Source organism: Hippopotamus amphibius, chromosome 5 (genome assembly GCF_030028045.1).
Source record: "Hippopotamus amphibius kiboko isolate mHipAmp2 chromosome 5, mHipAmp2.hap2, whole genome shotgun sequence".
Taxonomy (NCBI): domain Eukaryota; kingdom Metazoa; phylum Chordata; class Mammalia; order Artiodactyla; family Hippopotamidae; genus Hippopotamus; species Hippopotamus amphibius.
Genome location: NC_080190.1, coordinates 143,963,916 through 143,989,852, shown reverse-complemented (window position 1 = coordinate 143,989,852; position 25,937 = coordinate 143,963,916). Strand labels below are relative to the sequence as shown.

At 35.6% G+C, this 25,937-nt stretch overlaps 1 protein-coding gene across 4 annotated transcripts in view; it reads left to right on the top strand.

Annotated features, from left to right (window-relative positions):
• The window catches only part of ANGPT1 (angiopoietin 1), a 266,903-nt gene that overhangs the window by 203,266 nt on the left and 37,700 nt on the right, over positions 1 to 25,937 (top strand). For all 4 annotated transcript variants that reach the window (XM_057736145.1, XM_057736146.1, XM_057736149.1 and 1 more), the window contains 3 exons: positions 1,616 to 1,743; positions 10,077 to 10,178; positions 22,013 to 22,179. In XM_057736145.1, the coding sequence (XP_057592128.1) occupies positions 1,616 to 1,743; positions 10,077 to 10,178; positions 22,013 to 22,179 (397 nt within the window). The remainder of the gene's footprint in view (positions 1 to 1,615; positions 1,744 to 10,076; positions 10,179 to 22,012; positions 22,180 to 25,937) is intronic.

Genomic DNA, 25,937 nt, shown 5'->3' with positions numbered 1-25,937 from the left:
ACAAGTGAAATGCATTGATGTTTTTTTTTTAAAACAAGACCTTTGACATGCCCAATGCCATTAAAAGTGGCTTTTGAGTATACACATATTCATTTTTAATTTCTATTTGCATACATTCTGTGCAGTGCTTCTTCTCCATCATATGGACTTATAGTCCTCTGTTTACTTATTTTGTGTTGATATTGCAATTGTGATGGGTAGAGTTTAGAAGTAGTTTTTAATATAAGTAAGCAAAATCATTAGTGCAAACATGAGCTATGTAGAGAACCATAATGCTATTAAATGTTATAATTCTATATTTTTGTTATGGCAGTATATTTGACATGGATATTTCATTTCTTTGAACCATAGTTATTTTTGAAAATTTGAAATAATTTATATTGAGGTAGTCATTCTTTCAACAAAGATTAGACTTTATTTTTAATTACCTATAAATTAGTAACATCATGTGTCGTAAATATGTCAGGTTGATACTTTAAATTGTTGGAACACAAAATCAATTTAAAAGTATTGATTCATAGTTTACCTTTGATATTATTATTTTAACATACCTTTGTGGCTCAGAGTGATTGAAAGCGATAATTATTAAATAACCACAGATTTAAGGTCAAGATTATAAAATATTCTTAATCTTAACTTCAAAAAAAAAAGGCTAATGAAGCAAATTGCTAAAATAACACATATTCAGTAGGAAATACTAAATCATAAATATTTTATAAATATACCACCTATATCTTTAGCTAAGGACTATTAAATGAGTCGTTTTTGCATTTTGATCTCATTAATAAGAACTTAATAATGGTTGAAGCTCAGTGAATGAAATAAAGCTTCTCTCAGTAGAGATTATCTCTAATTAAATGTCTTTTTCCACTTTACTTCCAGCCTTTACTGATCTCTTCCACCTATATAACTTAACTTCAAATCTTATTAATTTTTATACTTCTATTTGTATGTCATCTGCCTGGTAGTTTAATTTCAGATCATTAAGTAAAAAACAAAGTTCACTTCCCTTTTCATTCTAGATAGTTAAATTGGATCAGAGACTTCTTTATATTTTTTAACTATTTTTGAGAGTTTTTTAAAAATAAAAATTTCTAGGAGCTCTTCAAAATAAAGCCACAGAAAAACAGTACAACCTTGTTTTAGCATCTTAAACCTCCATATTGTATTTTTATGTTTGAATTTATCTTCATCTCTTCCTCCTCCAAAAATGCTTCAGCATTTTTCAAACTTTCTTATGAAATGTAGGTAAGAACGTTTTAGAAATTTTGGAGAAACATTGACAAAATTGTTACCAATTGCAGGTATTATGTGATCAGGTTATTTGTCCCATGAGTTGATGTTCTGGAAGTGATAGAGAAAATTAAGATTTGAGAAGTTAAGCAAAATATAACAAGTATTAAGTTATATAAATTGATCACATATTTTTCCTATAGTTTTGTTATTCTGTGAGTCACCTCAAAATCTACTATTGTTCTTATGATTGATTTTTCAATAAATGTGACATTGACATTTGTTTGGAGGAAAATTAAGACTTGCTTAGCTATATTTGGAGTCCATTTGGGCACTAATGGTACTAATATTCACATATTGCAATCTTTTTTTTTTTTTGCAGTTTTACTAAAGGGAGGAAAAAAAGAGGAAGAAAAGCCATTTAGAGACTGTGCAGATGTATATCAAGCTGGTTTTAATAAAAGTGGAATCTACACTATTTATATTAATAATATGCCAGAACCCAAAAAGGTAAAACCAGAAGTGTTTGTTTATGAGATGTAAAGCAGATCCTAGTTGAATTGCTGAATAATCAGATTGATTTGTGAGCTTGTTAAACTGAAAGTATATGTGCCTGAGCTCTTTTCTCCCAAAGATACTCTGTTTCCCAGGTCCATAAAAGATGAAAACCCTATTGTACTAAAACCTCTTCCAACTCTCACACATCCCATCCCTATTTCACACACAGTTTTCTATTTACTCTGTTCGTTCCTGGGATGTCCCATTGTTCATAAATGCTTATGTTGTACAGATTACATGTTGAAGTCACATATACTTCAAGTACATGGGGATGAGTTAGGAACAGTCTTCCAAAAGTCCCAAGGGCACAGATGGTACACATTATCTTCAGTTTAGATACTGTGGAGAGAGAGCTAGGGACATATTTCTAGAACCACTGCTCCTATTAGGGTAGAGAAACATATTCTATCTTAATTCATAATCTCAAAAGGATTTGCTTTTCATATTCACCTAAAAGAGTGTGTTGGAGGATAGTTTTCATCAGTATATTGAACAGGATCCAAAGTAAACTCTGAAGTAAGAAAACACTATCTTCTTGCTGTCACCTCTCTTCTATGTACTCTTTCTCCCTATTTATTCATTAAATCATCCATCCATTCTTTCATTCAGTACATATAAAGTGTATGTCATTTATTTGTCAGTAAATGACTAGGGACATAATATAAAACAGTTCCCAGTGTAGTGGTGAAGACAGACAGTTACACAGAAATTATAACATACTGTAGAAATGTAGCGATAGAGGCTGTTTGAGGCAGGGTTTATGGAGAGCCTTGAGGAGAGCCCAGTTCTTCAACAAAGTAAAAAGTTTTGGCCAGTTGCTCAAGACCCCAAGAAGACTACCTGCCCTTGTAGTGCTTTATCCTCAAAGGATGGAACAATTTTTCTCCTCTCTTTGCCCCACCTAAATTACCAGTCCTTTGTCCCCATTTCCTCTGGGTACTGTGCAGATGCTCTTGGAAGACTTTCCCTGATTCTGTCAAACAACTTTGCATGACACTCTCACTACCAGAATTCTATGGGGCAAGGATTTTAATTTTATCTTTGATTTCCCAGGACCCAGAATAGTTTCTGGCACATAGTAGGTCCTCAGTAAGTATGTGCTGAAATGAATGAATAAATAAATGACCTGCTGATGATAATATCAACACTTTTGTGTATTATATAGTAAGTAAGCCTAACTTACTTAGTCATTTTGGTTGTTAGTTTCCTTTGATGGGTGAGGGAAATGGATCATGGAGACCAGTTTGCCAGATGTCACACAATTTCCAAGAGGGAGAGTCTGAACTCTACTAATGTCCTCTCTGCTGATTTCAGTGAGGATTGGTGGTTTAAGTTAGTTCAGTGTTTTTTCTCTTTGCCAGGACAAAATTTTCTTCTGAAAAGAGGTCTTCCATACTGTCCTATAACAAGGGGGAGAGAGAGAGAGAAAGTATAGGAGGTAAAAGAGGTGGCACACAGTTATGTACATTGCTACCTGGGTCACCTACCAGAGAAGTTTGGTTTCACTGTATTTCATTTTTGGCTGCTGTGCACAATTTCACTGAATCAGGTGTTCCATGTCTTAAAAACAAAAACAAACAAAAACCTGTGAAGGTACAATAGTAAGTTTAGGAGTAAAGAAGAGAGGGTAATTTATTGTGAAAAGGAGCCTTTTGAATCCTTTGGGTCATATGACACGAAGCCTTCCTACTCTGCTCGTTGATATCTTAAAATCATACTAAAGTTTAAATTCAGTTCATACATGTGCACAGGCATATATGCACGCCCACACACTGACACACCCTACAGATAGCACATAAAATGTGTCAGAAACTGTCCTAGGGGAGAGGAGTAGAGCTTAATGTAAATAGTTTCTGCAGTTTACCTATAGTGCTGCCCAAGACGTGAAAGAAACCCTAAATGAATGTCATTTCCCCTTTAACATAATGACTATAAAAAAGTTAACTAAAAATATTGTGACCCTCCTTTTAGACTGTTAATAATTCTATATGTATGAATATAAAATAAAATAATTTTTAAAGTTTTTAGATTAACTTTTACACGTTTAGAATCGTTTTCAGTCCATCACCAATACTACCACTGGCCCTTAGTGAGGGCATTGCAAGTAAAGTTTGATCATTCCATTAAATTTAAGTCATGTTAATTCATAACTATTCTAGTTCAAAATGTTTTGAGATGCAAATAATGCACAGGCAATTTGCAGAACCACTGCTTCTGTTAGGGTGGAAGAAAAGTGTCCTAACATATTTTGAATAACTTACAAACTTGAATAATAACTCATAAATTTGAACAATAACTTATACACAAATAAATTTGCTTTTTAAAAAGACTTACATAAAAGAATGGGTTAGAGGATCCAGTTCACTAGTTCAGTGGCTGACTTCTATGTTGGTTTCACAAGGATAACATGATTTAAATTTACACCTCTGCAAAATGATGAATTTTGCATATTATAGGGCTTCAGTGTTGTTCTTTAAAAAAAATCTAAAATGTCAAATCCACAAATGCTAAATATTTGCTAGATTAAATTTATTAGATTTAGCACTAGGGAAAAATAGTACCCTGAACAGATTAGCAATAATATCAATACAGGCCCATAAAAGGCAGATTTTATCACTATAGAAACAGCTCCATGGCCCTTCAGAGGGAAGAAGGAGAAATTCACATGTCATTTGGACTGTCATTAGATTTAGTTTGATTGGAAATAGTAGCAGAGCATGGTGAGAGGGGGAGATAACTGGTCATAAGGAAGAAAGACTTTGGTCTTCTTCCCGACTTAAGGGTTCATTCGCTTGTTTTACTCTTTCTGCTTTATGATCACGATCCTCTCGCAAGTAGTAATATTGTTCTGTTGTGGAAATGGCTTCTTTAAGCTGATACACCTACACTTTCTTGTAGGTAGCAGATTTTGTTTTAAATCCCTTCTTATATTCACATAGCTTAGCATTAGTAAGAACAAATATTGTGTGAACTTCCACAATGTAATTTAGAAACTGATTAATATAATAGTTCAAAAGTACTGTGCATTTACAGTTTGCTAGGTTCTATTCTAAGCGCTTTAGATATATATACTCACTTGTTTACTCCTTTCAATAACTCTGTGACATAGGTGCTCCCTTTATCCCTATTTTAGAAAAATAACTTGCCCAAATCATAAAGTAAATATTGAACACAGGCTTTGTAACAAAGGAGTTAACTCTAGACTGTACCATCTTAAGAGGGACCTAAGTAGGATAATTACTTATATAATGTAAGTAATATATTATAAGTATATAAGTGTATAACATAAAAGCGATATAAGTAGTAATATATTGTAAGTATTATAAGTACGTAAGTTGGCTGAAGCTGTTTTTTATAGGAACCCAAGTGAGCGACACGGGTAAGAGTTTACTGTCTGAAAATTATGTTTTGATTGTAAGCCACCCCACTTGCTCCTACCCTGTAATCTCATTTTCTTCTCTTATTTCCTCTCATTGGAAAATGCATCTTTTAGAACCTTCACCCTTCCGTGTAGATTGTACTTTGTAGCTATAAAGCTTGGTGCTAATTGTGAATATGCTTAGCAAAAAATTTGCTCATTTTAATGCTTGCAGAAGTTCTAGCAAGGGTAAGAAACTCAAGGCAAGCCTATACAAAAACAAACCAAAAGAAAACAAAGAGTTCAACTGTGTATGATATAAGATATGGATCAATCAAGTTGGCGTATTTAAGCAATTAACAAAAGCTATTGATATTAATAGGAACTATTAATTTTAGGCAGAGTGAGAGTTGCAAGTATACACAATTGTTATACAGTTGTTTTGACGGACATCATTCCCTGCCAAGAAAGAATGTCTGCAAAAGTTAGAAAAGTATTATCTTTTCAAATGTGACGTGAAAGCCAAAGGCAGTTTTCTAGGACTATTAAAATCTTCAAGCAGATAGAAAATGAGAATTCAATCATTTATATATATATATATATATATATATATTTTTTTTTTTTTTTTTTTTTTTTACTTTTTTTTTTCCATTATTGAATGGCTTGTGGTTATTTTCCTCTCTGAATTCCCTTCAATGCATGGTAAGGGAATAGGATTTTTCCTTTTATTTCATAAGTTTCTAAAACCAAATGCACTATAACCAGCTTAGGTTCATTCAGTAAAACAAACCATTAAATCATAACTCTGATTATTGTAAAATATTTAAAATTTTATTTCTGAAATTATAATTTCCCTAATTCTTGGGAAAGTACTGTAACAAATGTGTTGAGCCTTTTTTATTTAAGGTTATGGAAAAATAATTAACACTCACAAGGTTAATCATTCCAACTTGTATGCAGCATAAAAGTGTAAGAACTATGTGAATCAAATTTCCCCTTTTTGTTTGGGTTTAAATCGTTATATTATGTTAAAAGATATTTAATGCTTGAAAGCTTTGACCTTGCCTGGGATAGAAGCCAGTTCAATCTTTTCTTGGATAGAGTTAAGCCCAAGTCTTATAATCAATAAATGCAACAGGCATAGTAAGTGTAGTGGGGCCTGTGTCTACAGGAAGGACACCGCCAGATAGCACAGACCACACCATATTGGCGAAGGAACTTTTCAAGTCCTTTCATGTCTCAAATCTTTTGAAACCAACCACCTATTTTTTTGAACTTCCTTCATCTGTTAAGCATAGGCTTTTTATTTTTCTTCTGACTAGAAATAATGTGGTCTTTTGTGTGTGTGTGTGCTAGCATGAATCCAACTTCATATATATATGTACATATACACATACAATAAAAAGCTTGTTCAAAGATTGATGATGCCAATATTATTAACAAGAAGCTGGTAATTGTAATCATAAGGACAGTTTATTGAACTTCTATATATTTTGGCTTTATATAAAGCATATGCTCCATTTATTCATAATAAATTATAAATAATAAATTATATGAAATATTTATAATAGTAAGCTGTTATATGAGATATTATCTACATAGAGTATATATGCACAATATAAATACATATTATCTCTTGTAAAATACATCTAAGAGACAAAGTTTATTATGTGCCAAACACTGTTCTAAAAACTCTATATGCACTTACTCATTTAATCCTTGCAAGACATCCACGACATAATGAGAGCAGAGGTGGGACTTGAACACAGGTAATGTAGCACCCAAGTCCATGGCCCTAACCAATGTGTCATTCAGTTCTGTTGTGGCCACATTCCACAGATGGCAGCTGTTATCCTTGCTGGTATTATGAAGTCCTAATAAGAATCATGGAGCATAAGTCTAACCTCTTAACTTCTCTGCAGTTTGGCTTCCAAGGCAGTAATCTGCCTGGGTAACCTCTCTCTCCTCTGGTTAACTTTCTCTGAGTCTACTTAGGAAGTGCTGCCAGCACATCTTGACATTTTCAAATCACTGGATACCTTTGTTTAAAAGGAAAGTTGTCTTTTTCTGTAATTAGTGATTTTAAAACTTTTTAAGTGCATAGAATTTTTATAACATAGATAATAGTAATAAAAAACTATAAAAAATACTTTACACACTCTATATTTGTAGATGTAGCTATTCATTTCCCTGAGTGTGTAAGTGGACTTTATAGGTTTGCAAACACAGTTTGGCAAACTTTCAGGCAATCAATGTCCATTAGGATATCAAAATCTGGAAAAAAAAATTCTAGATTAACCAGTCAAGGCAGGGTAAAATTTAATTACAAAACAAGTGACATTAGTTTCCTCTAACAAAATGCTTCCTTGACATTTTCACTTACTCTTATCTGTTTTACCAGTAAAGTTCCACTCTGGCCACTTGTGTTGAATCACCACTATGCCCTCTGTAAACTGTGCCATCTGGATTTTATTCTTACAGAAATCCTGCATTCTCTCTCTTCAAGGTCACTAATGGCTCCTTCATTTTAAGTGTGTATTTTCTTAATCTTTATTTACCTTGACTTCTCTGGAATATTTGATTAAGTAGATAACTCTCCAAACTCAAAATCCATCCACAGCTTTCACTGCATCCCATTAATCAACTTTTCCTATTTTATCTTTTCTTATTGCATCTCTAGTTATTCAACAAATACTCACTTAGTACCTGCTATAGGTTAGGCACTGCTCTAGGCACTGGCGATAGTAGCAAATAAATTGAAGTTCCTGCCCACCTAAAGGTTATTGCTGTCTTTTATCTCCACCTGTTGTTCACCAAAGCCCGTTCTTGGACCCTCCCCACCCCCCACATCTGTTTCCCCCCCTTTTTTTTTTGCTTCTTTAAAATTCCATCTTTATGCTATCAACCACTGCTTTCAAGAAGATTACCCCCAATGTAATTTTGAATTAGGTAAACAGGGGGTTCAGATCCTAGATCCAGTACTTGTTATATTAATAATAACCATTGGTAAGTTGCTGAAATACTTGAAGCCTTAGGTTTTTCATCTGCAAAATGGAGATAATAATCATACCTACATCATAGGGTTGTTGTGAGATAAATTAGAAAATGCACATAAAGTGTTTAAATTATCTAGCACTTAAAAAGCGTACTATCGTTATGACTATTCCTTTCTTAGTCCCTCATGCTCTTATCCTTATTCTTACCCTTGGTCTCCCTACAGTTAGATCATCTCTAACTGATCAGTAACTTCCTGCTTTTGGATGACTATGCTATCCAAAACTCTAGGTTTCCAAAACCATGATCATTTTCTTTTCTCACATGTTAGCTCTCTTCCTTAAATTTCTCATTCAGATTGCTGACTCTATTATCCAGGGCACTAGAGTTGAAAATTGTGGATTCCTACATCTTCTTAATTCTACAGGAGCACTCATTATTTAAACTTTTAGGTGTTTTGAGGACATGATCCATATTTTGTTGATTATAACATTGCCAGTTGTAACACAGAGTCAAAGCCCGAAAAAATGCTTGTTGGGTGAGAAAAAATTGAATTAGAATTAAGGAAGACAAAAGACTAGATAGAGATTATGTAGAGGACAAAGAGCCGATGTCTAGAGGTTAAGGGATAAGTAGAGGGAGAACTTTAGGACAGGGACGGGAATTTCAACTTTGTGATCTTGGAGGTGAGTGATTTTCTAGTGATGAAGAGTACTTACTGATGGGTGGCTGTTGTCAAATTAGAAGAAGAGCCCTCAGGAGAGCATTTTGTGTATTTTTATAGGCTCACAGTTAAGTATGTAGCTCATAGTCCCTTTTACTCCGAAGAAGTACATGGATAATTTGTCCTTTGAATGGCAGTTCTTGCCGTTGTTTTCATACCCTTTAGCCATTTGTGCTCCATATTTAATGCCTCAGGGAAAACACTTGAGGTTTTTCCTTTAATCAGGCTCTATGCCCATATAGCCTGCCTGCTGCTGTTGCTTCATATCTGCACCTTTAGTCAGCATTCAGATTGCTTTAGTAGTCAGTTGCTGGGGGAATGATGTTCCCCATAGCTGAGCCCTTGAATAATCAAGCTGCCACATTCATGCTACATCAATTACAATGATTACTCTCCAAAGATAATCCCATTACAGATATGTTTCTCTCCTTCTGCAGACTCTGGGGAAAATGAATCAATTTCTAAATAAATACTATTGTATTTAGAATAATTGAAATAAGCATAAGTCTTTGAAAGATTTGGATAACTTTTCCACATGGGAAAGAAATGCCTCTCACAGTCAGAAGAAATACAGTATGTCATGTTCTCTTCTTATTGTTCATGATGAAAATTGAAGCAAATAATGTGTTCTCCATATGCTGGGGACCAAATTTTGCCCCTAATGTAATACTGAACCATCAAGACTAATTATTGTAGTGTATGAGTATATAGGAGTTAATATACAATGAAACATATAATAGCTAAATATATATGATTTTTTAATTATTTTTCCAAAACCTTTGTTAGTAGTATATTGTGATTTAATAAATTATAGATAAAAAATTCCAAATCTTATGTTTAAGCAATAAAATGGTCTGTAATTTTGGAAACTTTAGTAGTGTTTTAAAAATTGAATATACACAGTGCCTATTACCATTTAAGAGAAATTTTTTTAAAATAATTTTTATATTCTGTGACTGAGATAATTTTCAGCTGACTGATTTAAACCTTTACAAGTAATTTATGCACATTTGATGGGATTTAATCAGAAACAACTCGAATATAGGAAGAAATAACTAATAAAATGTCTAAATTAATGTTTTCAACATGGCAATTTTTATTATTTTTGTGTATAGGCCTATCCATCCTATTTCTGTCTTGATACATATCTCATACCTGTTTCTTTAAAATAAACATAATTTTCACTTGACTTTATTTTCCCTTTGTCAGGTGTTTTGCAATATGGATCTCAGTGGGGGAGGTTGGACTGTAATACAACATCGTGAAGATGGAAGTCTAGATTTCCAAAGAGGTTGGAAAGAATATAAAATGGTAAGATGGAAGAATTTACATCGTTTTTGATGTTTTATGATGAGATTTTCTTCACTATACTTTGTGATAAACCCTTGTATTTTTAGATGTCTTTCAGTTATTTTAAAAATAAAATGATACATTATTCTCATAAAACACAAAACACTCATAAATCTTTTTCAGTAAATGATTTCCATGTGTGCATCAGAAAGAAAAATATATTACTGAAATTATTTAGTGAACTCTTATGTATTGTCTGAATTTGTACCTCGTTGAATGAGGTTGGAGGAAGCTAGAATTTAGACCCAGACTGCGTACATGAACCAGGACAAGAGGACTGTGCAGGGCTGTGGGCAGGGCCGGTAGGTACTACCAATGGCTTCACTCACGTGGCTGGCAAGTTGTTGTTGGCTATGGACTGAGAACTCCTCCATGTGGCTAAGTTGGGCTTCTCTGAGTACAGTGATCCAGGGTCATCAGACATATTATGTTGCAGTTGATATCCCTCAAGCGCAAAAATAGAAGCTTCCACGCCTTCTTAAGATTTATTAGACCCAGAAATGGCATGCTGTCACTTCCACTGCATTCTTTCAGTTAAAGTTGGTGACAGGGCCAGCCCAGATTCAGAGTGAGACAAGTACACAAAGGTGTGAACTGTGAGGCATGATTCACTGAGGTCTCCAAAATAACAGCAGACATCGTCATCACCATCATCACCATCACCATCATCATAGCTAACCCTTGCAATGTTTAATACGTATAAGCCTCATAAATTTTTATCTAATTTTTATATCAAAACTGTTAGCTAATACTCCATTTTAAGAGGAAACTAAGTAAGTTGGGAGATCAGTTTTTCCAAAATAATACAGTGATGATTGAAATAATCCATAATCCAATAATCACATAATGCCTACAATATTAACTGTTAAAATCTGCTGACAAAATATCAAGGCACAGTAACGGAAGAGGATTTCCATTTGTGGACTAACTCTCATCTTTTACATTTAAATCTTCCAGATAATTCTTTTTTTATATATATAAATTTATTTATTTATTTATTTATTTATTTATTGGCTGTGTTGGGTCTTTTGCAACACACGGGCTTTCTCTAGCTACTGCGAGTGGGGGCTACTCTTCATTGCGGTGCATGGGCTCCTCGTTGCGGTGGCTTCCCTTGTAGCAGAACACAGGCTCTAGGTGCGTGGGCTTCAAAAATTGCGGCACACAGGCTCAATAGTTGTAGCTCACGGGCTTTAGAGCACAGGCTTAATAGTTGTGGCGCACGGGCTTATTTGCTCCACGACATGTGCGATCTTCCTGCCCCAGGGCTCGAACCCGTGTGCCCTGCATTGGCAGGTGGATTTTTAAACAGTGCACCACCTAGGAAGTCTCTGGATAATTCTTGTCTTGACAAATTTTTGACAAATTCTCCCCTCAGAAGGTAAAGCAAAAGATAAGGAGAAATGTTGTACTAGCCTAAGTTCTGCTTTGATATTCTTGTTGAAAATGTGTAAAAACTGTGGTTTGTTGGTCAACATCACAGTTTACCCATTAGTAGGTTAGTAGTTGACCAAACATAGGTAAATAAAGGGTTTTAATAAATGAAGGAAGGTCTTCAGTGGTGTCTCTGTGTCTACAATATTTTTATCAGATACATAGTTTAAGTTTGGAGTTACACAAGCTTGGAAACTTGATGGCGTCAATAAACCATAAACTCAAGATAGAAAGGTAGGCTAAAGCCAACAAGGTAGAATTTTACAGAGATAAATGTAAAATCTTTCACTTAAACCAAAAATATGCAAAATTACCTGTGAGAACATAGGATAAAGGTGATGTTACTGAGCAAGGGCTTGTCACCTAATGTGTGTAGAAGTCATTACCATGGCGCAGGCTTTTGGGAAAAGAAAGAACTTATATTTTGAGGTCAACCAGCAAGGAGAAAGGACACAAGGCTCTCAAATCTGTCTCCACATTTTCAGGGATCAGGGTGAAATTTAAAGGATCAGGAGAATTTCACACTTAGAAACTGACTAGCTAGTCTTGAATCAGTCCATACAAGCTGCTGGAACCCAGCTTTTCCTTATGAAAAGATTTCTTGCCTTGTAAAGAGCTCCAAGGGCAACATTTCTGTTCTTTGGATTCTGTAGACTGAAAATGCTTGGTTCTGGGGTCCCCTGGAGATATGGCTTCCTGTCTTGCACATGCACAGTTCTAGTCTTCACTTTACCACTTACAAATGGAGTGATTTTTGGCAAATCATGTAACCCATACTTTAACTTTCTCACTTGTTAAAAGGGGACATTAATAATAGTACTTCACCTGCCTTGCAGGGATACTGTGAAGATTAGCTATAAGTAAAGCACTTGGCACATTGAAATGTCAGTAAACAGTAGGTATTATTATTATCCAAGATTAAAACATCAAAGACTGCAATTTTTTTTCCTTAACTCTGGCAAAAGGTATTATTTTGCATATCAACTTAAATCGTGATTATTTTCACTACTAAAATGAGATGTGAAGAAGTTATCTGATAATTAGACTTTAGATATAGATTCTGGCAAGTCTGAAATACATTTTATTAATACTAATGATAAGAGAAAATTTAATATAAAGTTGTCATCACAGTGACTTTCCAAAATGGTGACTTACTAGCTGTAAGCATCTGCTGCCTTGGCAAGCTAGGCGCATTAAGTAAGAGAGGCTAGCGTATGAAGGATGGCATTGATTCATGTCTGATAAGCATCTACCAAATGTATATATCTTAAGCAATTTTTTTCATTTTTAGAATGGGACTGAGTTATTCTTTAATCATGGCTTTGTGAATTTTACTCCTCTCCTTTTTTTAAAGTAGAAAGACTATCATTTTTATGCAAACTAGAACAATTTATGAGCTGAGTGTCAATTCTACACAGTCAGAAACGAGATAAATGCCAAAATTCTGAAACATTTTGACAAACATGAGTCTGATGATGTTTCTTGTTTTAATGAAAAGAATTTATCATATGTTGTAACTTGGTTAATTTTCAGCAAAATGCATGGTGTAAAGTGTTTCAGTTGTTTCCTCCAGAGCTTTTCTTTCACCTAAAGACAAAATAACATGACTCCGCAAAGAATGGATATAGACTCCTTATGCTGACTCTTATCAGTCACACCCAATCTGCCCCCTGAGTCAGAACTTGCTGCTAGGGTGTGCATCCTTTGGGAAAAAGAACTTCTTGACGTGTACCACTTCCTCCTCAGTCTTCACTGATCTCCTGTTATATACAGTAAGACGCTTCACTTCTTTCTCAAGCACTGAGTGTAGAAATAAAGTTTCATTCCTCCTTCCTTTCTGCCTTTCCTCTCTCCTTCCCATCATACTGGTTGATATCTATGGGCTGCCCCTTGCTTCAGAAGGTCTCCAGAACAATGTGTTAAAATTGCCAACCCATGAAATTACAAATACTGCATATAATTATTATTTTTAAACCTCTCTCAACATGGAAGATGTGCAAATTCTTTGATTCTTAACATTGGCTTTAACCCTGCAAAATCTTTTACCTAAGCTTTGTTTTCACTTAAACTTCCTTATGAGGAGATTCAGCAAAATCTGGTTTATGGATTTGTAAAGATGTTTGCCGAGAGGGAAGTCTGGAGAGGGGTTTTTTAATGAGGCACTTAGGGAACTATATTAACTCCTTCAAGCCATGAGGATACCATTTAGTGACCTGCAGCAATAACACTTATCAGCAGTACTTTTGCATATAAAGCCCAATCAAGCTAGGAGTTCCAGACAGTACCCAAGTGGCCTAACTTTATAGAAGGTAGTGACTAATGCCCTGGAGACAACCTGTCTTTGTATTGAAAACAATTACCCCCATAAACAGAGCTTCTTATTGACACAGATATTTCAGTCTGAGCACCGTACCTTCTGGGAGTTCTTTGTTTCTAGAAAGAAATTAAGAGCACGTTTTCAACTGCATTTTAACACCTTCACATTAAAAGGAGAAAAATATGAAAGAAATTTTAAATGCTGAAATAAAATCATCTTTTGATCTTTTTTGGGCTGTCTCAGCAGTTAGAGGAGATACACAATTGAATTATATATGAAGCACCTTTGGAAAGCCACAGCTCAGCAACCCTGACTTCTTAACCTGTTTTCTTTAATCATTTTGTGAAAAGAGATGAAACCCATAAGATACATGGACTGTGCCTGGTTTCAATCGTGTTTCAGCTATAAAAAGTCAATACTTCCTGTGAGCATTATTATTACTCAGATGAAACAATGTGTCAGAGACAATTATTTTATTAACTTGGAAAAATACAAACCAAAACTGAACGTATCTGAAGATTTTGGCAAAAACTAATGAATATTGGTCTTTTCTCTGTGTGGTTTTTTTTTTTTAAGCAAAAATGTGGTTTTTAAGGCCAATTTTAAGTCAGCATTAGTTTCAGCTAAATTCCAGGGTCTTTTGCCTGGAATTTAGCTGAAAAGGTAAAGGAGAAATAAAATTGATTAACAATATATTTGAATTATGATATCAAAATCTTTCATATGATTATGATTTAGTAGTTTCATAAAAGCTACTAAACAGTAGTTTTCATGAAAGGATATGACATGACATCCTTGGATTTTATTTATAAAAATGAAGAAATTCTATTTTTATTACTATTGTTTGTGCATTCCATAAGGACTTGCTGCTTTTTTAGTGTCAGCACTGAATTTTGTACAAGATTTTACTTTTCTTCTCCTGAATGTTGCAAGCTATTTGGAGTAAAATATAAACCTGTGGTAAGCTGTTATGCATACAATAATGTGTAAACCTTTTCTTGCTTGCTTGTGCATTGGCCATCTCTGTATTTCAGGCATAAATATAATTTTTTCAAGGACAATTCCATAATACATAATCAACACTTAACTCCTAATATCTTCAATGTGAAGGTGAACTTTTATGCCTGTCTCTTCCCTGTGTACCACTGAGATAATTTGATCTTGTTAATTTATTTTTTCCCATTTGCACTCGGAATAGCTATTCTACATCATAATTGTTCTCCACCTTTAGTACACAGCACACTCACCTGAGGAACCTTTTAAATGTACAGATCTCTAAGACCACCCCAGACGTACTGAGTGAGAACCTCCATACAGGAATCTGTATTTTGAAAAAGTCAATCTATATTTTGAAAAAGCTCCACAGCTGTTTCTGATATGCCCTGCCAGTTGAAAGCAAATGTCAGAAGTATCAATTTATTAGCATGGGTTTAAGATCTCAAAAATCACCTCTTTTGTAGATCCTACAACTTAGGAGATGTAGTGAGAAAGGGAATAAAAAAAACAGGACCAAGTTAGAGTTGAAGAAGACAGCTTCTCTTTAGCATTAGGAAAGCAGAAACAAGAGTAAGAAGATAATCTATAGACACAAACTGGTTTATATCATAGTTTAGCCCCAGTTGCAACCAGTTGGTTTAAATTTGTTATTTAATGATTAACTTCTTGGATTAAAATGACAGTACTCATTTGTATAAGCCAACATTCAACTTGTCATAAGAATACATTAGTTCCTAGAATCTGAAAGCCATTTAAAGAATTGATTCCGTATCCCCTTATTAATTTTTAGGCTGAGGCAAGACCCTGGATTATTTTTGTTCCCTTTCTCATGCAGAGTAGAAAAGAACCTGCTCAACCTCACATAGCTTATAGTCTCTTCTTGGGAGAGAGGCCAGTAAGCAGAAAAAAACTATACATTGTGATATACCCTCTAATTATAATAAAAACAACTAGGTTTTTGTTAAGTGCTTCTCATGTATCAGCACTAAGATAAATGCTTTAGATATATTATCTCACTTCTTTCTCATAACACTGTATATGGAAATGACATTTTAAATCCTTGTTTTGCGTATAAGCAAACTGAGGCTCAGAAGTAACAGCATATATGTGGCAGAGCAAGGCTTCAAATTGGAGCAGAGATAGGGAGTAGAAGTTGTTTAATCAAAGCCAAATCTTTGTTCCTAGGCATCAGATTTGTGGTCTGCCTGATAAACTATCCAGTAGACAGTTTACTAATGTAGAAACCCGTTTCCTCCTTCTTTCTTGAATTTTTCATCTTTATGATGAAATGGTTGTTTCTGCATCACTGCACTTAGCTGTTAGAAGGTTTCCTCCCTACACTGTCTCTAACAGTAGTGTTGATTCCTTGTAGCCAATAGAGCATATTTAGAAAGTTTTTCAGGAAGATGCATGAAATAAAATTTTGGTTTGTCAAGGCAAATTTTGTTGCTTACTTTTCAGTTGCTTCTTCCTCTGTTTTCAGTCAGAAAAAGCAAACTGTTTAGGAAGGGTTATTAATCTCCACTTAGAGAGGGGTGCAAGCCTGCATGCCAAGATGGGAATGGAGGCTCCTGGAGGAATAACACAAATGCTCCTCCTTTTCTGAGGCTCACTGAAGATCACTGTATGAGAAGCTGCAGAGCTTTTATCCTTGCAGCACTTTCAACAGCATGGAAATATTTGACCTAAAACTTAACACTTCATCATTCCCACCTTCCTTATTCACATTTAGTATAATTACTGAATCTCTTCTAACTGACTGCACAAAAGAGGGAATCTTCAAGTGGCTATAGAGAGAGTTTTGACATGTCTGAGTTGAGAAGAAATGCAAGGAGAATCCCAGTGGTCTTTTTCTTCCCAGTGGCTGCTGCAACTGAGAATGTGATAGTTCTTTGACCTTCAGTCCTCTGTAACTTTCTGCTTTGCTTATTCATTGGAGAAGGTAAGCTTCACTCTTTTCCCTGGTATGTAGCACTGGTGCCTGAAGAATGTGTAAAATTCTTAGCACATCTTAAATTGCTCCAAGATTTTTTGCCACTGTGGAACCCTTGCAAAGTATGACTTGAGCATCTTAGGAACAGAGAAGAAAGGAGACACTGGAGTATGGACTTCAGTAAATCCTATATCTGTACTCTGAGCTACAGGTAGATGATCTTTAGGGATGACTATACGCACTGCACTTTGGACAAAGAGTGTTCAGTTAATCAAAAACTAAGTTAAATTGGGAAATAACCTTAAAAGTGTACATATATGTGTATGTTGATACATTTCATCGAATATAAAAAATATACATTCATTTACCAATAGTTTTCAAATGTACGCTCAAAGCTTGGAATTCTGAGTCAGTGGTTCTTTCATAAAACTTTCCCATAATCAAAGGCATCAAATTTCTAGCTTCTGTTTTTTTTTAAACTAGAGCAAGTAAGGCATATACAAAGCAGTGTACATTAAGAATCCTCTAAAGTTTTATTATTTTCCTTAGTCTTTTAGAGTTATTGCAACAGCATATAGTTCAAAAGCATTTTTTAGTGATTTGCTTTCATAGAGCAAGTCTAAATATTTAAATTTGTTTTTATAAAAATCAAAACAAAACAAAAACTCCTCTTTCCCCACTAACATTCAACATAACATTATGTCTTATCATTACTGTAACATTAGTGGCATAAGTGAGTTTGAGACCAAACACAATTGGTCTTTGGTTACTTAAGTAACTCAGTTGGCAGACAGTAGTGCACAAATGTATTTAATACTTTTAGTGTACTCTGGGCATTAATATATTTTAAAGAAGGAGTGGAGAATACTGATTCATGTGTTAAGCTGGTTAAAGGAGAAATCAGTTAAGAACGCTTCTACTATAGTTGTAATTCTGTAAAGTTTATATATGCTAAATTTGAAAAGAAACAAATATTTTCCAAATTCTGTCTTCTGTGTTGAGAAAATAAGGATTGAAGTGATTATTTTAGTACTTTCCTCATACTTCTTCTTAATACAGATAAAATAAAACTTTTATTAATGAATACCTCAGTGAACCAGAATGTTTCTTGTTTGCAACATTAAAGTATATTTGTGATTACTGGACACTTCCAAGTCTTCCAAGCATGAATGTGTGCAAGATAAGTGGGGAGTTTGTTCAGATTCAGAGTTATGGACTGGCAGTCAGATGGTTTGATTCATATTGGAGCCAGGAATATTTTTTCTTCAACTTGTTCTCCCGTGATTATGATTCAGTTGGGCACTTTAGGAAACACCTCTGAGACTCAACAAAATTACTTACAGCAAGAATTATGTTTTAAAGTTTCTTCTCTGAATGCAATTGCAAAGTGCTAGTCTTTCATTTTCTTCCTTCTCTCTTTCTCCCATTTTCTTTGAACTTCAATAAAACACATGGAGTGCCCAGTGTATGCCAGCTTTCTGCTAGTCTTTGAGGATTCACAAATAGAACACAGCTTCTGTCCTCAAGGAGTGCATAGTCTGGTCAGTGTTCTTGATATACAGACATGTATTACACTACAAGAATTACACTGAACTTCAAGTTTTACCAAGGAACACTTTCTGAGGGAATTATGAATACCTAAAATCTAGAATGCCAGTAGTTTCCTAGGGTTTTTAATTTTCCTGTCACTAACATAGCCAACATTAAAAGTTAGCTTTCTTTTGTGTACTGCTTTTTTTACCCCACAAACTATTTTGAACATAGTTACAGTGACTGGAATTGCCCTAAAGAGAACAATGGAACCATACTGAGATTCAGGGGCAGAGCAGCCAGCTAGGTTCACTCACTAGCTCTTAAGTGTCAGCCTTCTGCCTCAAAATCCTAATCTATGGAGGTGAAGTATTTAAATGATTAAAGACGTGGATTTACAGGATTGCTTATTATTACTTAAAAATGAAAATGTTAAAGCTAGAGAAGTTAAGGGTCTAGTAATCTTTTATTATCTAAGCATAATTTGACTTGTGAATAATAACAAAAAAACAATAATAATATTGTTAAATAACTTGTCTGATACTATGCTGATGATATTCATTTAAAAATGTTTAAACTATGTTGAAAATGTTCTGTTAACATTTTAGAAACATTAGTTAGTATTTTAGAAACATTTTCTAAAGCAGGCTGTGATTGAGAAGCATTCACTAGTTAAACCTATTAACCAGATTCATTTAATTCAAAAACATCTCATCTGCACCAGGGATCCCCTAACCCCCGGGTTAGGAACCAGGCCACAAAGCAGGAGGTGAGCAGCGGGCAAGTGAGTGAAGCTTTGTCTGTATTTACAGCCACTCCCCATCGCTTCCATTACCACCTGAGCTCTGCCTCCTGTCAGGTCAGTGGCAGCATTAGATTCTCATAGGGGTGTGACCCCTACAGTGAACTGCGCATGCGAGGGATCTAGGTTTTTTTGCTCTTTATGAGACTCTAATGCCTGATGATCTGAGGTGGAGGTGAGGCAGTGATGCTAGCGCTAGGGAGTGGCTGCAAATACAAGATTATCATCCGCAGAGAGGGTTGACTGCACAGAGACCATAATAAATCAGTTGCTTGCAGACTGATATCAAAACCCTATTAGTGAGTGGCAAGTGACAATGAAGCTGCATCTGGTGGCAGGCTTTATAGTGACGAGTGAGTTGATCTACTTCAATTGTACAACTGCATCTGGTGGCAGGCTTTAAGTCAGAATCCGACATTTAGTCTGTCGGTGGCCCACCCATTATTTTATTTACCACTTCTGACCGTACCTCTTTCCTGCACTGTGCGCTTGTCTCAGTCACAGTTTTGGTAAGTCTACGAGGTAACCCTAGCCAAAATGAGTAAAAAACAAATGTCACTGGAGAGCTTCTTTGAAAAGGGGGTAAGACCCAATGATGAGACAGCAGAAGACTCTAAGACTGCCAACAAAGAGGAAGCTGCATTTAAAAGAAAATACCAAGAGTCCTACTTAAATTACGGGTTCATTGCAACAGGTGATTCACGTTCTCCCAGCCCACTTTGTATCATATGTGGCGACCGGCTATCCAACAAAGGCATGAAACCTTCAAAACTGTTTCGCCACATGGAGACCAAGCACCCTGCATTAAAAGACAAGTCTTTGGAGTTTTTCAAAAGAAAAAAACGTAAACATGAAGAACAGAAGCAATTATTGAAGGCCACCACTTCATCAGATGTGCACTGAGAGCATTCTTCATGGCTAACTGCATTGCTAAAGCTGAGAAGCCCTTTGCTTTTGGTGAAGAGTTGATCCTACCTGCTGCTAAGGACATTTGTCATGAACTGTTAAGAGAAGCTGCAGTTCAAAAGGTGGCATGTGCTCCCCTTTCAGTTAGCACCATGGCTAGACAAATTGATGTAATAGCAGAGGATATTGAGGCACAATTGTTAGAGAGGATTAATGAGTCACCATGGTACGCAATCCAGGTTCACAAGTCTGCCGATGTTGACAACAAGGCAACAATGCTTGTTTTTGTGCGATATAGTTTTCAGGAGGATGTGCATGAGGATATGTTATGTGCACTTTTGTTGCCAACCAACACCACAGCTGCAGAACTATTCAAGTCTTTGAATGATTACATATCAGGAAAACTGAACTGGTCATTTTTTGTCAACATATGCATGGACAGAGCAGCTGCCATGACCGGATGGCTTTCTGGTTTCACTACTCGGGTCAAAGAGGTCGCTTCTGAATGTGAGTCTACACACTGTGTCATCCGTAGAGAAATTCTGGCTAGCTGAAAAATGCCCCTGAACTTAATGTTTTGCAGGATGCAGTTAAAATTATCAACCACGTTAAAGCACATACCCTTAACTCAGGTCTGTTCACACAGCTCCGTGAGAAGATGGATGCGGAGCACACACGTCTTCTCTTATACAGAGAAGTGAGGTGGCTTTCTAAAGGTAGTTTTTGAGTTATGAGAGCCGCTCCAAAGATTTCTTTAAAAAAAAAAGAGTTACCTCTGGCAGCACATTTCAGTGACACAGAACGGGTCGCAAAACTTGCTAACTTGTATGACATTCAACCTGCTCAACAAACTCAATCTGTCACTTCAGGGGAGAATGGCAGCTGTGTTCAAGTCAGCAGGTAAAATGCCTGCATTGAAAGCCAAACTGGAATTATGGGGGCGACAAGTGAACATTGGGATTTTTGACATGTTTCAAACGTTAGCAGAGATTTTGAAAGAGACTGAGTCAGGCCCTTCTTTCTCCCAGCGGGTGCATGATCTCAGCTTTCAAAAGAATTCGAGCGTTACTTCCCAACCACAAAAGACCCCCGAACTTGGAAGAAATGGATCTGCGACCCATTTGTGAATAAGCCAGGTGAATCGACTTTGTCCATGCTAGAAGAGGATCAACTGTTTGAGATCTCAAATTAAGGTGACCTTAAAAGTATGTTTGAGACATCTTCAAATCTCCATACGTTCTGGATTAAAATCAAGGCAGAATATCCTGAGATTGCCACAAAAGCACTGAAAAGCCTGCTTCCATTTCCAACATCCTATCTTTGTGAAGCAGGGTTTCCTGCAGTGACAGCAACCAAAACAATATTACGGAGTAGACTGGACATAAGCAACACACTTCGGGTGTCACTGTCTCCCATCACCCCCAGATGGGACCATCTAGTTGCAGAAAAACAAGCTCAGGGCTCCTACTGATTCTGCATTATGGTGAGCTGTATAATTATTTCATTATATATTACAATGTAATAATAATAGAAATAAAGTACACAATGAATATAATGCACTTGAATCATCCCCCTGCCCCCGGTCTGTGGAAAAACTGTCTTCCACGAAACTGGTCCCTGGTGCCAAAAAGGTTGGGGACCACTGATATACACAGATTTCGTTATCAGATTTTACTGTAATAAGAATTAGACGTAAGCCTCAATGGAGGGAAACACAGCAGAAAAGTGTTGAGTGACTGAAGAAAGTGTATAAAAATATGAAAGAACCATCTTTACTTTTAGAGAATGTTTTATTATTGTTTAGAACATAGCTTAATACTAAACATGAAAAGAGCTTCTCTCTAAATTAACAACTGAATCTCTGTCTTCTTTCGCAGGGTTTTGGAAATCCCTCTGGTGAATATTGGCTGGGGAATGAGTTTATTTTTGCCATAACCAGTCAGAGGCAGTACACACTAAGAATCGAGTTAATGGACTGGGAAGGAAACCGAGCCTATTCACAATACGACAGATTCCACATAGGAAATGAAAAGCAAAACTACAGGTAAGTCCTTCTTGGGTGTGGTGTTCAACTACCTCAGGCCTAGTCATTTAAGAGTTTTAATAGAAAAGTATGAAAAAAAATAAATGATCAAAGTCATCCTTCAAAATGAAAATCAGGCTGTCTAGGCCTATGTCAGAGGTACAAAAAGTCCTGTAAAGACTTCTTCAAAGCTTTAACTTTCATTTTTCACAGACTGATTATTTTGATGGCTCAAATTCTAGAGGATAGGGAATTAATTCAAACATGATATTGTTGTTATTTTTATTGTTGCTGTTATTGTTATGAAGGTGCAGTGAATTCATACATATAAAACTGATGACAGAGAATTGACTCAAACTTAGGGGCTTGCAATAGCTTCTTCTACCAAAAGATTTTTTACTTATACTTCCCTTTTTACTTTCTTAAATTATTTTTACATTTTCTTGAAGGTGACAAAAGAGGAGTAAAATTTTATGTTTGAATGATTTACATAAAAAATAAGGTGAGGCATAATTTAGAATTTTTTGGTCATTAAGGTGAAAGACAAAAATAAATCCAAGTAATGGCATCAACATATACATCACATCATTGCAGATTAAAAATAGACTATATACTTAATTGTTAACATCTGATTTTTTTTTCAATGAGCAGCTTGTACACTAGAAAAAAATGGCTAAGCAAGTAATGCAGGGTGGTAAATTCATTTTACAAACACTTATTGTATTATTTCTATGTTTCAGGAATTCTAACTAGGCACTGGCGATTTTGCAGACAGTGATGAGGTCACTAGTCTCCCAGACCTCACAGTTTAGCCTTGTTACAAACTAGGTCACTAAATAACTGGTTGGCCTTCCTTGAGAACAGGAAGTATATTTCAGTTACTTTTATATCACTATCCATAAATGCAATATTTGGCACGTGGCAGGTCCTTAATAATTGTGTGTGACTCAGTTTTGTAAATTAAATAAACAGTAAATTAGGGTTACAATTATTTTAAACTCTTGATATTGCGGCTACGCGACATTGGTCTTGGAAACACGATTGTGTGTGTTAAAGGGTTGGCACACTGCTTCAAGCAAAATGCAGCGACAGTGACCAAGGCCTTATGCTTTATTTCCAGCCTGTGTGGCCATCTCCTCATAGTTCAGCTGTTTCTGCTGCTTATTTCTCTTTGTGACATGTACTATCGTTTAGGAGTTTAAATCTACAGTTCTTTTATGAACACATCTCATTTTATTTTAATGGATTATGTATGGGATTATATCCTTGGAGACATGATAATCATTTTCTTAACAAACAGTGATGATGTCACCACAACAGAAGATGAGAAATAGATCTAAAGAGTTGATAGTCTCATGGTGGGGACAACCAAAGAAGAGACATTTATAAAATGTGATGGAGTGTAAGAAGAAATGCTTCCAAGGAGGTCAATATTTTGAGAGTTTTATAACAAGAAAAACTACTATAAAACATCAGGGGTACTCTTATGTAAATGTTTTGAGCTGAAACTTGAAACTATATGAAACTTGGCTAATGTCAGACAACCTGACAATAGGACTAGCAAATAATTAGTCTAGTCTTTTTCTAGGCTCCTGAAGAATTTGCTTTGGTTCTTTTCCAAAATGTCTCTCAGTTCGTGTGTGTGTGTGTGCATGTGTGTGTGCATGCATGCGTGCGCACGCACATGCGTATGAGGCTGGGGTGATATTAAGGGTACAAAGAGTGGGCAGGTTTAGGAGGGCTGGAGACATGTGAAGTAGGCTTCAGGGTACATGGTATGAATGTCATTCTAGCATCTGCATGAGGAAGGCACACTTACTTCCTCTTACGATGCCCACTGCCCTCACTGAGCATTTCCCAGTCCTTGAACATCTTTGTAATCCTGATCTTCACTCAAATGACGCAGATCTGTGATCCAAAAGCTAAAGTGAGGCGAAAACTGAGATCTCCATTCTTCTCTCTTGAGAGAATTGTGAACCTTGAGAATTGGAATTATAAATCCAAAAGGAACTTAATAATTTAATTCCAAAACTCTGGTTTTAAAGAAAAGAAGGCTGAGGTTCAGAAATATGCAATATTTTTGCCCAAAGAGGGAGAAAGTCTTAAATATGGGATGTTTGACTCCTTCCTAGTTCAGTGTGGTTACCATTCTGTAATGCTACTGTAATAATGCTGATGGCTCTGGCCCTCTTTCCTGCCAAGACTCAGCAGAAAATAGGTCTGTAATCATCACCTTCTCATGCAGTTAAATAATAAGGTTCATGTTGGCATCAAATGAGAAATTAAGACTCATTAAAACATAATGCCTGTTCTGGTGAAAGCTTAGTTAAAATAAGCACAGTGTAAACTGGCGTTATTCACTCTTTCAAAGAAAATCAAACAGAAGCTTAAAAAGAGAAGCTACACCCTTGTGACTTCCCTCTCCACCTGTATCTTCACTCATGCCCAACGCTGATTCTCCAGGCCCACTAACACCATGGGTGGCCTCAAGGCAGGACTCCAGATGTCCAGCTTTGCTTTTCTGTGCTTGTTCTCATTTCTCTTCCCTCTGAATTTGGATGCCTCATTGTCATAAATTACTAAAGGAATTAATGCTAACACTTGTATAGTATTTTATAATTTATGAAATGATTTTTAATGCTATAATCATTTAATCCTTAGAATGGATTTTGAGCTAAGTGTTATAAGACACATTTTAAAGATGAAGAAACTTTGATGAGGGTTTGGTCAATTGACCTCCTCAAATTAAACTAAAGTCCAACTAAATCAACTAAATTCCAACTGAAATCAAAACTATGGAATTCATGGTGGGCTTTTATTACATTTTCTATGTTTTTCCTCTTTCAAATTAAATTCAGAAATTTTTGTTTTCTTTTTTAAAATATTTTATCTTAATAGAAATTATATTTTGAAAACTCTTGTAATAGCTGTGGCCATAATGTCTAAACCAAAAAAATTTTTAAATAGATTTTTCTCATGCTCTAGACACATATTGATTAAAAGTAAATGTTGTGAGTAGATTGATGAGCTTACAAATGCACATGTAATACGCATATTTTCCTTCTATCCTCCAAGGAAAGTCCAAATGATTTTCTCAGATAGAAAATAAAATCTATAGAACCCAAGAGAATATAAATAAGAAAAAAACAATAATGTGAGAGTGTCATGATAAACACATCATGTGAAATAACACACGATCAACATGAAATGATTAAATACTTCCTCTAGAGAGGTAGTATTATCCAGATCCTCATCATCTAACACCCAGGCTATTATAAAGCCTTCCTGCCTCCAGTCTTGATGCTCTCAAATATATCTTCCACACTATTATTGAGATTTTTTTTTCTGAAAGACGATCTGACTTGGTCTCTGCCATCCTTCACATATTTCAACAGTGTTAAAATATCTACAGGTTAAAGTCTGCCACCTAAGACTCTTCCTGACCTGGTCCTACCTACTCATTCAGCTATTCCTATCATACTGTTCCCCCAACCTCATCCAACCAGATACCCCCCTCATTGTGATTATGATCCAGAAACTACTTGCAATTTCCCTTAAGCATCCATGCCTTTATTTATGCTATATCCTTACCCTGTACACATAAACCCAACTTTTTATTTATACATCTTTATTGGAGTGTAATTGCTTTACAGTGTTGTGTTAGTTTCTGCTGTGCAACAAAGTGAATCAGCTACATGTATACATATATCCCCATATCCCCTCCCTCTAGGTTGTCACAAAGCACGGAGCTGATCTCCCTGTGTTATGCAGCAGCTTCC